We start from the raw sequence: 12,076 nt of genomic DNA, 5'->3' as shown, positions 1-12,076 counted from the left end.
TATTAAATGTTTAGTTACCCTTTCTTTTCCTCCGCTCCTTTCCTATTAACCAAGTAAAGTAATAAACAGGTACATTCTTATGTTTAGATGAGTTAAGATGGGAAAAGAAGATGAGATTTTTATCTTTATTTAAAAGGAAAACACGACGAGTTACAAAAAAAAAAAAGATTTCAGAAACTGATCTGGAGGATATAGTCTACCCACTGTTTTTGCTATTTGTTTTAAATTGGTAATCTAGAATTATATTTTGTTGGTAAGGTATGGTTTAATTACCCATTCCTTATTGGGCATTTTGGCTTTTTTTCCAAATCTCAAAACATTTTAAATTTCCAATTACTTGTTGCTAGTATTATAGAGGTACAATTGATTTTGGATTTGGCTTTGTATCCTGAAGGATGAAGGGAAGGGTATAATATATACGAAATATCTTGTTAAACTCCCTAATTAGTTCTAGTAGCTTTAGGATTTTCTCCACAGATGATCGTGTCTATGAAAAAACTTTTTACTTCTCTCTTTTCAATTTTTATGCCTTTGATTTCTTTTCTTTTCTTTCTTTTTTTTTTTTGCCTTATGGTGTTGTCTAGGCCTTCAAACCCCATTTTGAATAGAAGTGGTAAGAGTGCAATGAAGTAAAAATAAATGCATAACAATGGTTTTCTTTTCCTCTGCTTTCTGAGTTTGTATAAATTGATGAATTTTCTTTTACCAATATGAAATGTCCTTTATCTCCAGTAATAATACTGTCTCAAAGTCTGCTTCATCTAAAATTTACAGCTTCTCCAGCTTTCTTATAGTGTTTTTACATACTATATTTTTTCTTTTAACATAAATTTCCTTTATAACATACTTTCACCTTTACTTTTAATGTAAATCTTTGTCTCTTAAATAGCATGTAGTTTGGTGCTGCCTTTTTTTAAAAAATTTATTCTTCCAGTCTCTGCTTTTTAAGTAGGGTGTTTAGTCCATTAATATTTACAGTTATTTATATGGTTAGGTTTATATTTTTATCTTGCTGTTATTTTTTTTTTCTTCCCTTTTTTGGCATTCTTTTGGATTGAGTGTTTTTTAGCCCATTAATCTTTGGTTCTTTAGCTGTATACCTTTGCATTCATTTTTTAGTGGTTCCTCTAGGGATTACAATATACACTGCTAACTTTTCATGGTGTTCCAAGAATTAATATTACAGAAATAAATGTTTATATTTGACAACTATGAAACCAGACTTGGTAATTTTTATAGGGTCTCGTCTCCTACAAGCAAGTTTTCCTTGTTTGTCACCCCACTTAGTGAAGTTCTGAATATAATGACAAAAACTCTAGGGCAAAAATCTTGGTGACTTATTTTGAATTAAAGCTATTTCTCTTCATTCTCATCATATTTGTACCAAAATTCAACATTGCAGCCCTTGATAGCATGCAAGGGAGTTAGATAACAGGAAGCCAAAAGCTCTATTTAGATACTCTGCATATTTTCTTCAAAGTCTAGAATTTGCACATCCTTCAGAGCTGAATAACAAGAAGCAAAAAGGATCATTTACTCACTTTTATTTTGATTTAATCTGGTCCAGAGAAGGATTTCATGATCAGGTCCAGGTTGTCCTGAGAATTTTCTCAATGGACTACATAAGTCTCCTCAGTGAAGTTCTTTGGCTAGCCTTAGCCTGCTTTTCTTACAAATTAGAAATCACATGTACCTAAAGTATTTTTTTCTAGTTCTATATTTGTACTGTCAGTACTTTTTGACATTTTTTTCTTAAAATACCTTACCAAAGTTCTGAAAGTAGTTTCTAGGCTTAGCATCATAAATTGTCAGATGCATAAGAAAACTTGATAGTCTTTTCAGTATTCAGACAGAGGGTCAACTGAATATTGGTTTCCAGTTATAACAACATAAACATCTGTTAAAACCTGTAACACCTACGAACAGTGATAATGCTACATTATGGATCTCAGTGATACTCATTACTGGTTGTATAATCTTGACCAAGGCCTTTAATTACAGAGGAGAATTCAGGTAAAATGGAGATAATATCTGCAGTGCAAGTTTTTTTAATTAGAGGTAATGTACACAAATGCATAGTAGTACCTTGTACACAGTTGGTACTCAATAAATGGTTATTATATCTATGTAAAATCATAGAATGTCAGCACTAGAAAGGATGTTAGAAATTACCCAGATAGGGCCGGGTGCAGTGGCTCACGCCTGTAATCCCAGCACTTTAGGAGGCCAAGGCGGGCAGATCACTTGAGGTCAGGAGCTCGAGACCAGCCTGGCCAACATGGTAAAACCCCGTCTCTACTAAAAATACAAAAATTCACTGGGCGTGGTGGCACGCACCTGTAATTTCAGCTACTCAGGAAGATGAGGCAGGAGTATCACTTGAACCTGAGAGGTGGAGGTTGCAGCGAGCTAAGATTGTGCCACAGCACTGAAGCCTGGGCAACAAAGCTAGACTCTGTCTCAAAAGGAAAATAAATTACCCAGATAATGAAACCAGTTCAGAATGGTTAAGTGACTGTTACTGCCCTCCCTCCCCTGCCACATAAGGGTGTAAGCTCTTTGAGAATAGGGATGTTTTATCTTTTATTTTGTGCTTTATAGAGCACAGTGATGGACTTTAGATACTTGCTTCATTAAGTACATTTCAGACATACTACAATGTCAGATAAATTGTTTTTATTTGATTTAAAATTATTGATAAACCTTTGAGAGTCACATAGCTCTAAGAATATATATTAGTGAAAATGTAATTTCAGGCTTGTCTAGTTATTAATAGAAATGAAGCAAGGAGTTTTAGAAATATAGATTTCTAAATTTGTATATTCAGTACTAGGAATGCTTTCAAGCAGGCATATTTAAGTTGTTTCTGTGTAGTTTTTTAGCTATGTCATCATAGTCAAATGCTACTGCATGGTGAATTCCTTCCTTTTGCCATAACTGTTTTCTTTAGTCCTCATCTGTTTGCTGCTATGCACACTTACAAACATCTCAACCAGTGGACTTACTTTTAATTTTTAAATTTCCCTTTTGAGCATTTTTACCCATTAGAAGGATTGGTACTTCATGAGTTTTATTCTTTTGTAGAGGTCTTCTAAAGAACAGAGAGGAAAAAAAAAAAATAAAGAATAGAGATAAAATTTACTTACATGTTTTTTAATAGAATAAAACTCATTTTATCTTGTAATTACCATATGGACCACTTTGTAAATCTAAGAAGCATTTGGGGATATTACTGGTCTTGTTTTACCTATATATTGAAGCATTTTGTTATTTCATCCAGGAAATTATTGTATCAGTACTCATCAAAACTGTACTTAAAAAAAGGAGGCTAAAATAAAAAAAGAAAAATGTTGGAATTGGCTAGAGTAGAAGTGGACAAACTTTTTTGTGAAGGGTCAGTTAGAAAATATTGTAGGCATTGTGGGCTACATATGATCTCTGTGGCATATTATTCTTCTTAAACAACCTTTAAATATTCAAAAACCATTCTTAGCTCCCATATCATACGAAATAGGTTGTGGGACCGATTTGGCCTGTGGACCTTGGTTTGTCATTGCATTAACATACAATTTTCATATTGCATTGCCCAAAAGATTATGCCATCTTTTAAGTCATATAAAAGGAGACTGGAGACACCATCTTTATGGTCTCTTTTTAGCTTTTATTGAACAGAATGTAAATTCATATTTTTAAATATTTTGGTCATAATGGCAAAGAGAAGAAAATTGACAGAGGAAGAAGTTTCACAATTATTAGACAAATCAGAAAATGAATACAAAACGGCAAATTCTATACTGATGACGATGGTAAAGTGGATCATATAAGCAAAAATACCTACTATGAATCTTCAAATAAGATCTCATCTTCTGAGTTTTCTCAACTAAAACTTTGATGATTGAACAGTATATTTTTAAGGATCAAGAGAAAATATGAGGCCAGTTGTGGTGGCTCATGCCTGTAATTCCTGCACTTTGGGAGGCCGAGATGGGTGGATCACTTGACGTCAGGAGTTCCAGATTGGCCTGGCCAACATGGTGAAACCCCGTCTCCACCAAAAATTTGAAAATTAGCTGGGCGTAGTAGCATAGGCCTGTAATCCCAGCTACTCGGGAGGCTGAGGCATAAGAATTGCTTGAACCCGGGAGGTGGAGGTTGCGGTGAGCCGAGATCGTCCCACTGCACTCCAGCCTGGGCGACAGAGCAAGACTCTGTCTCAAAAAAAAAAAGGAAAAAAGAAAAAAAAAGAAAAGAAAATATGGTATTCTACTCAGTCATTTAAGAGGAAGGAATTTCTCACACAATATTTTGTCATAGACAAGTAGTAAAGGATGTGTTCTGCTATTCTTTTATCTCTTATATTTGTGCTCCAAAATAGACTGGATATGGTTTTATAAGTAGACAAATGCTGAAAGTAAGGGTGTGTACAAAAGTGATTGGAAGGAAATAGGTGTCAAAATGAAAAATCATTGGCTTGATTATTCTAAATAATGGTTATAAATCTAAAAATATTTTGCAAAATATAGATCAGAGGATAGCAATCCTTACTTCAACAAATTGTGAACCATTAAAAGTTTCAAAACTTCAAGCTTTCAGGTATTATATTTTGCCAATGTAGATGCCAAAAAAAGAACAAGGTATAACCATAAGCTATAACTTATTAGATATCTGACTTATAACATTTATAAAATGGATATGTTCCATAAGATGGATGTGTTCCATGTTTATCCATGATGGTTGATGGGCAGTTGTATTCACAGGACATAGCCCATTTCGGCTCTATCTTAAAAACAAGGAAAATGTGAAATGACTATCTGGATTTGCTGTATTTAAATACTTAGAAAAAAATCTAATAATGTTTTCCACTATATCCTGATTCTTCTCAACATTCTCTGTAAAATATGTGTGTGTGTGTGTGTGTGTGTGTGTAAAGTTTCCGTTAGATGCAAATAACAAATGATGATGACTGCTTTTCCTTATATACTGAGTAAAGAACTAGCTCCCTGTAGGATTTTTTTCCTACAGTTGTGTTTTGTCTTAGGCTCTTGATTTACATGGAGGAGGGATACTTTGAGAAAGAGTCTTAAAAAATTAGCTGCTGCATTTACTGTTACAGTGTTTTAAAGAACTTGATCTAATTTACATTTGTTTTTTATATTAAGACTAGGTCATATATTTTGCTTGCTCTTCTGTTTTTGTATTACGATTTATAATTTATTATTTTTGCATTTATGTGATAATGATATGCTTTGATAATGATATGCTTTCTGGATTTTACCATAATTCCAGATTTTAAATAAATCAAACGGTAGAGTAAGGAGCTCCAGAAAATCCAGTCTTCCATAAAAGCAACAACAACACTTGTCAGAAGATCACAGCTCACTGTAGCCTCAATCTCCTAGGCCTAAGCGATCCTCCCACCTCAGCCTCCCTAGTAGCTAGGACCACAAGCATGTAGCACCTCGCCTGGCTACTTTTTAAAATTTTTGTAGAGATGGGGTCTCCCCATGTTGCCCAGGCTGTTCTCAAACTTCTGGGCTCAAGCGATCCTCCTGCCTCAGCCTCTGAAAGTATTGGGATTACAGGATATGAACAACTGTGTCTGACCCAGAGTCAACTTTTTTGGAACTCTGGTAACTCATCAAAAGTTTGTAGCAATCAGGGGAACGCTTAAGAAAACACACTGAATCTCAGTAAGAACAGTGAGCTTTGTGGCATTTGCCTACCCTGGTCCCATCTGCTTCTCAGCTCAGTGGTAGCCTTGAAAATAACAGTCTCCATTCCTGGTACTGATATAGGGAGCGGGATAGACCTAATTCAGAAAGAATTGTAATAACTTGTTCTTCTATCTGGTGGCTTGCTAGAAGGCTGTTTTTAAAAAAAGAGGTCTGCCTTTATGTCACCTAACTTGGAACTCTTTTGATGGAAAAGTAACTACCTTGGGGGTGTTTGTTAAAAGTATTTACAGACATATGTTTAGTTACTGTTGCCTGAGGCAAAGGAAAACAGTTGGAGCAAACCAAAACTAATCAGAAAGGTTGGGAATGAGATGCTTTGGGGAATAAGGGCTTTGAAATTCTCTGACATATTCTTGGGAATCTTGAAGGGTACATGCATGCCCAGAGCTTTGTGCATGCTCAGGAAAGACCCGAGAAGACCCAGAGCTCTCTCTCTGGCTCACTTTAAGTCTCTGCACAAGCAGGAAGTGAAGACTAAGGTGGAGTTATAAACTGCCTGGCTGAATATTGAAGGCATGTCCCAACACGCAGAGCCCATGTGCAAAGACTGGCAGAATTTTTTGGTTGCGGAGGTTTAAGGAAATTTCTTTCTAATCACCAGCAGACTACTAACTAATGGAACAGAGAGTTCACTGGCCACACATGACAAAGAAACAGACTTTACACAATTAGTTCAGATAAGTCATTAAATGAGGAAACAACTACAACAAACAGCAACAACAAATCCCTAGAAGGGGGAAACATCTGATTTATAGAGTTGTCACACTGTAATATTCGAAATGGCCAGTTTTCTACAAAAAATAATGAAACATATAAATAAACAAAGTAAGGCTCTTATACAGAAGAAACGAACGAAAACTGCCCCCAAGGAAGCACAAAGACTTTAAGTAAGCTGTCATTATTATGCTCAAATTGCTAAAGGAAACCAGGAGAATGATACACCATCAAATAGAGAATGTCAATATAGAAATTATAAAAAGGAACTAAATAGAGTTTATAGCTGAAAAGTACAGTAACTGAAAGGTTCACTAAAGGTTTAGATAGCAGAATTGAGTAGACAGAAGAATCAGTGATTCTGAAGGTAAATTAATTGAAATATCCAATTTGAAGAGCAGACCCTTAGAGACCTGTGAGACACTGTCAAGTGCACCAACATGCACACCAACACAGTGTAATGAGAGTAACATAAGGAAAGGCGAGAGAGCTGGAAAGAGCATTTGCTATGGTGTGAATGTTTGTGTCTTTTTATATGATGTCTTTTAAATTTATATGATGAAATCCTAACCCCCAAGGTATTGGGAGATAGGGACCTGGGTGGTGACTGGGTCATGGGAGTAGAGCCCTCATGAATGGGATTAGCACTCTTAGAGTAGTAAGATCACTTGCCCTTCTACCATGTGAGAACACAGTGAGAAGGCACTCTCTGTGAATCAGAAAATGGGCCTTCACCAGATAGCAAGTCTGTTGGTTCCTTGATCTTGGACTTCCCAACCTCCAGAACTGTGAGAAATAAATTTCTGTTGTTTATAAGCTACCCAGTTTATGGTGTTTTGTTATCACAGCCTGAAGAGACTAAAACTATTTAAATAAATAATGCTCAGAAACTTCTCACATTTGAGGAAAAACATTAACCACATTTAAGAAGCTCAAGAAACTCCAAGTAGGATAAACTGTACCAAGACACATGATAATCAAATTGTCAAAAGGCAAAGAGAGAATGTTGAAAGCATCAAGAGAAGTAACTCATCATATACAAGGATCCTTGATAAGATTAATAGCTGATTTCTCATCAGAGACTCCATAGTCTTCTAGAGGGTAGTAGATTGGCATATTCAGAGTTCTGAAAGGAAAAAAAAAAAAGCCATCAACCAGGAATTTTATATTCAGCAAAACTGTCTTTAGAGATGAATGAGAAATACTTTCCCAGATAAACAAAAACTAAGTTATTGCTGGCAGACCTGCTCTATAAGAAATGCTAAAGGGAGGCTTCTCTATCTAATTATTTATTTTTTCCTACACTCTGTTACTGTCTGTGTCTAGCTGCAGTAGTTTTAATACATTTTAGAATGATAGCTATTTTTCTCGTGGGAAACTTTTAGTTCTTTTATTCTTTGTTAATATGCTAAAAACTAGCCTTTTGCATTTATCTAAAAAGAGACAAACTTGGACATAAGAAAACTTTTTCATGTATATAAATCAGAGGTTCTTTACAGATTTACAAAGGAAATTGTGTGACTACAAGTTAAATTTGAAATGTGTGGTATATGTTAATTTCTTGCAGGAGAAGGAAGCCAACATCCTTTTGGAGCCATGAATATTGTCCGAACTCCATCTGTTGCTCAGATTGGAATTTCAGTGGAATTATTGGACAGTATGGCTCAGCAGACTCCCGTAGGTAATGCTGCTGTATCCTCAGTTGACTCATTCACTCAGGTAATGCAACACGCATTTCATTCTTTATCTCCCCCCTCCACTTATTAAGGTATAATATACAAGTTAAAATCATATATAACGTATGGTATACAATACGTTTTTGATACATGTTTACATTTTGTTTTGTTTTGTTTTTGAGAGATGGAGTCTTGCTCTGTTGCCCAGGCTGGAGTGCAGTGGTGCAATCTCGGCTGACTGCCATCTCCGCCCCCTGGGTTCAAGCGATTCTCCCGCCTCAGTCTCCTGAGTAGCGGGGACTACAGGCACATGCCACCACACCTGGCTAAGTTTTGTATTTTTTTTTTTAGTAGAGACAGGGTATTGCCATGTTGGCCAGGCTGGTCTTGAACTCCAGACCTCAGGTGATCTGCCTGCCTTGGCCTCCCAAAGTGCTGGGAATACAGGTGTGAGCCACTGCACCTGGCCTGTATTTTGAAATAAAATTAAGCTACTTAACATGTCTGTCACCTCACACAGTCATTTTTTTGTAGAGAACACTTAAGATCTAATCTCTCAGCAAATTAAAAGTATACAATACATTATTAGTAACTGTACTCTCCATGCTGTACAATAAACTTTCAGAATTTATTCATCCTGTTGAACTGAAACTTTGTGCCCTTTGACCAACATGTCCTCATTTTCCTTTCCCCTCCACTCTTCAACCCCTGGCAACCACCATTCTACTCTCTGCTTCTGTAAGTTCAACTTTTAGATTCCACATATAAGTGAGATCAATCATGCTATTTGTCTTTCTGTTCCTGACTTACTAGCCTATTGTCGAGAGGAAAAACTGATGATGTAGGAGAGCAGGGAGAACTACTAAAGCAGTGTCTTTGAGTAGAAAATAGCAGCATATATGGAGGTGTTCACTTTAGACAGTATAACGGATATATGGGTACAGATTCAGATATGGTAGATGTGGTGATGAGAACTTGTGCAGGCTGTCTCCTGATTTCTTCTTCTTTCTTAGTGAAGTAGAAAGGAAGATCATCAGCTAAGATTGAGGTAGTAGAAACTGAAATAAAAAAAGACTGTTAAATAAGTCTTCTAGCAGAGGAGGAGTGAATGGATTAGGGAAACCATATGTGTTTGCCTGGCAGTACCAGAGGAGCACTTTTGAAGGTTGTGGTCGTGAATTTAAAGGTAGATTTGTCACATCTTTGAAAATGGACTAAATTGAGAATGACAGACTCTGGGTCTCAAAAATGTTTTTTTCCCCATAATTTTACAAATAAATTGCTGTGCTGAAAAGAAAATATAAAATAATCATAGTATCCTGTGTAGACAATATTTAAAAAGTGTCTGGAAAATACACATTAAAATGTTATCCCTGGAGAAGGGTAAGAAGACTTTCTTATTGTACATGTTTATAAATTATTTGAGTTTTTAAAATAAAACTATAGTTTTAATTAAATGTATTATGAAGTATTTTAAATACAGAGAAAACAGAGTAACGTATGTATTCCACAAATAGTTATTATGTAACTACTCTGTGCCAGGCATGCCTTTTTTTTTTTGAGACAGAGTCTCACTCTGTCACCCACCCAGGCTGGAGTGCAGTGGCGCGATCTTGGCTCATTGCAAGCTCCGCCTCCCGGGTTCATGCCATTCTTCTGCCTCAGCCTCCCGAGATAGCTGGGACTACAGGTGCCGGCCACCACGCCTGGCTAATTTGTTTTGTATTTTTTAGTAGAGATGGGGTTTCACTGTGTTAGCCAGGATGGTCTCGATCTCCTGACCTTGTGAGCCACCCGCCTTGGCCTCCCAAAGTGCTGGGATTACAGACGTGAGCCACCGCGCCCGGTCTGTACCAGGCATTTCTAAGCATGCATAGATACAAATAGGTCCACAAAAGAGAGTAATACCTGTCTTTACAGAGCTCTCTTTATAATGGGGTATACATTAAGACTTCCATTGTCGTCCCCTTGGATTTAACTGTTATATTTTTGTCTTATTTGCCACTAATTTTTAAAAAAGAAATTAAGACGTTATAGGTATAGCCCACTGCTGCCTGCTTCTCTTCCTTTTACCTTCTAACATTTTATATCTTTCCTATTCATATTTTAGTACTTAAAATATTCCTGTGTATCCACAAACTATATATAGTACTATCTGTATGTGTTTAAACATGTTTCTAATTTAATTAGTTACTCCAAATTTTTAGGAGTATTGCATGTATTTGGTTTAAATAGTCAAATAGTTTTTGTTTTTTTTTAAATTTAAGTTCTAGGGTACATGTGCACAACGTGCAGGTTTGTTACATAGGTATACATGTCCCATGTTGGTTTGCTGCACCCGTTAACTCGTCATTTACATTAGGCATTTCTCCTAATGCTATATCCCTCCCCTTGCCCCCTACCCCACGACAAGCCCCCCACCGCATGTGTGATGTTCTCCGCCCTGTTTCCAAGTGTTCTCATTGTTCAATTCCCACCTATGAGTGAGAACATGTGGAGTTTGGTTTTCTGTCCTTTTGATAGTTTGCTCAGAATGATGGTTTCCAGCTTCATCCAAGTCCCTGCAAAGGACATGAACTCATCCTTTTTCATGGCTGCGTAGTATTCCATGGTGTGTATGTGCCACATTTTCTTAATCCAGTCTATCATTGATGGACATTTGGGTTTGTTCCAAGTCTTTGCTATTGTGAATAGTGCCGCATTAAACATACGTGTGCACATGTCTTTATAGTAGCACGATTTATAATCCTTTGGGTATATACCCAGTAATGGGATGGCTGGGTCAAATGGTATTTCTAGTTCTAGATCCTTGAGGAATCGCCACATTGTCCTCCACAATGGTTGAACTAGTTTATATGCCCACCAACAGTGTAAAAACATTCCTATTTCTCCACATCCTCTCTAGCACCTGTTGTTTCCTGACTTTTTAATGATCACCATTCTAACTGGTGTGAGATGGTATCTCATTGTGGTTTTGATTTGCATTTCTCTGATGACCAGTGATGATGAACATTTTTCCCTGCATCTGTTGGCTGCATAAATGTCTTCTTTTGAGAATTGTCTGTTCATATCCTTTTTGATGGGGTTGTTTGATTTTTTTCTTGTAAATTTGTTTAAGTTCTATGTAGATTCTGGATATTAGTCAAATGGTTTTTTTGAGACGGAGTTTCACTCTGTTGCCTAGGCTGTAGTGCAATGTGCAACCTCCGTCTTCCGGGTTCAAGTGATTCTCCTGTCTCAGCCTCCCAAGTAGCTGGGATTACAGGCGTGTGTCTCCAGGCCTGGCTAATTTTTGTATTTTTAGTAGAGATGGGGTTTCACCATGTTGGTCAGGCTGGTCTCAACTCCTGACCTCTTGATCCACCCACCTTGGCCTCCCAAAGTGTTGGGATTGCAGGCATGAGCCACTGCACCCGGCCTCAAATAGTTTTATATGTGAAATAGCTGTCCTCTGTTATGACTCTTACATTCTCCTTCTATTCTGCTTCTTAGAAGCTATGATCTTCAACTCCCCTCCCTTTTTTAACCTATTTTTCCTAGTGTCTATTATTTCCATGTATCAGAAAAAACCTTGCTTAATCTATTAGTTTTTCTGTTATAGATGTTTTCTATTTATTTACTAATATAAGACATGATGAAACTCTCACTTCCCCGCTTCCCAACATGTACACACTTCTTTTCTCCCCACCTTATCAGTATACATTTTTGTTAAATCAGTATTAAAAGTTTACAATATTATGAGAAATTAAATATTTTTCAGAACTGAGCTATGTGTAGTGCAATGATTAAATTTCTTGTATAACTTTTCATTTTTCCTCATTTTTCATTTTCCTCTTTTTTTTCCTTTGCATAGATTTCTGTGTTTCCACTTCTAATTTATGCTCAAACTCTACTAAGTGTAAATTCACATTCAGTTTATTATTTAAACATAGCAGTTTCAGATTGGTCTTG

At 36.5% G+C, this 12,076-nt stretch overlaps 1 protein-coding gene across 4 annotated transcripts in view; it reads left to right on the top strand.

Annotated features, from left to right (window-relative positions):
• The window catches only part of LOC105543136 (chromosome unknown open reading frame, human C11orf73), a 41,230-nt gene that overhangs the window by 24,580 nt on the left and 4,574 nt on the right, over positions 1-12,076 (top strand). For all 4 annotated transcript variants that reach the window (XM_011984914.1, XM_011984916.1, XM_011984913.1 and 1 more), the window contains exon 3: positions 8,017-8,168. In XM_011984914.1, coding sequence (XP_011840304.1) covers positions 8,017-8,168 — 152 coding nt within the window. The remainder of the gene's footprint in view (positions 1-8,016; positions 8,169-12,076) is intronic.

The sequence above is a fragment of the Mandrillus leucophaeus genome, unplaced genomic scaffold, assembly GCF_000951045.1.
Source record: "Mandrillus leucophaeus isolate KB7577 unplaced genomic scaffold, Mleu.le_1.0 Scaffold276, whole genome shotgun sequence".
In the NCBI taxonomy this organism is placed as follows: Eukaryota; Metazoa; Chordata; class Mammalia; order Primates; family Cercopithecidae; genus Mandrillus; species Mandrillus leucophaeus.
The sequence above is the reverse complement of the archived record's forward strand: the minus strand, read 5'-3'. Positions and strand labels throughout refer to the sequence as shown.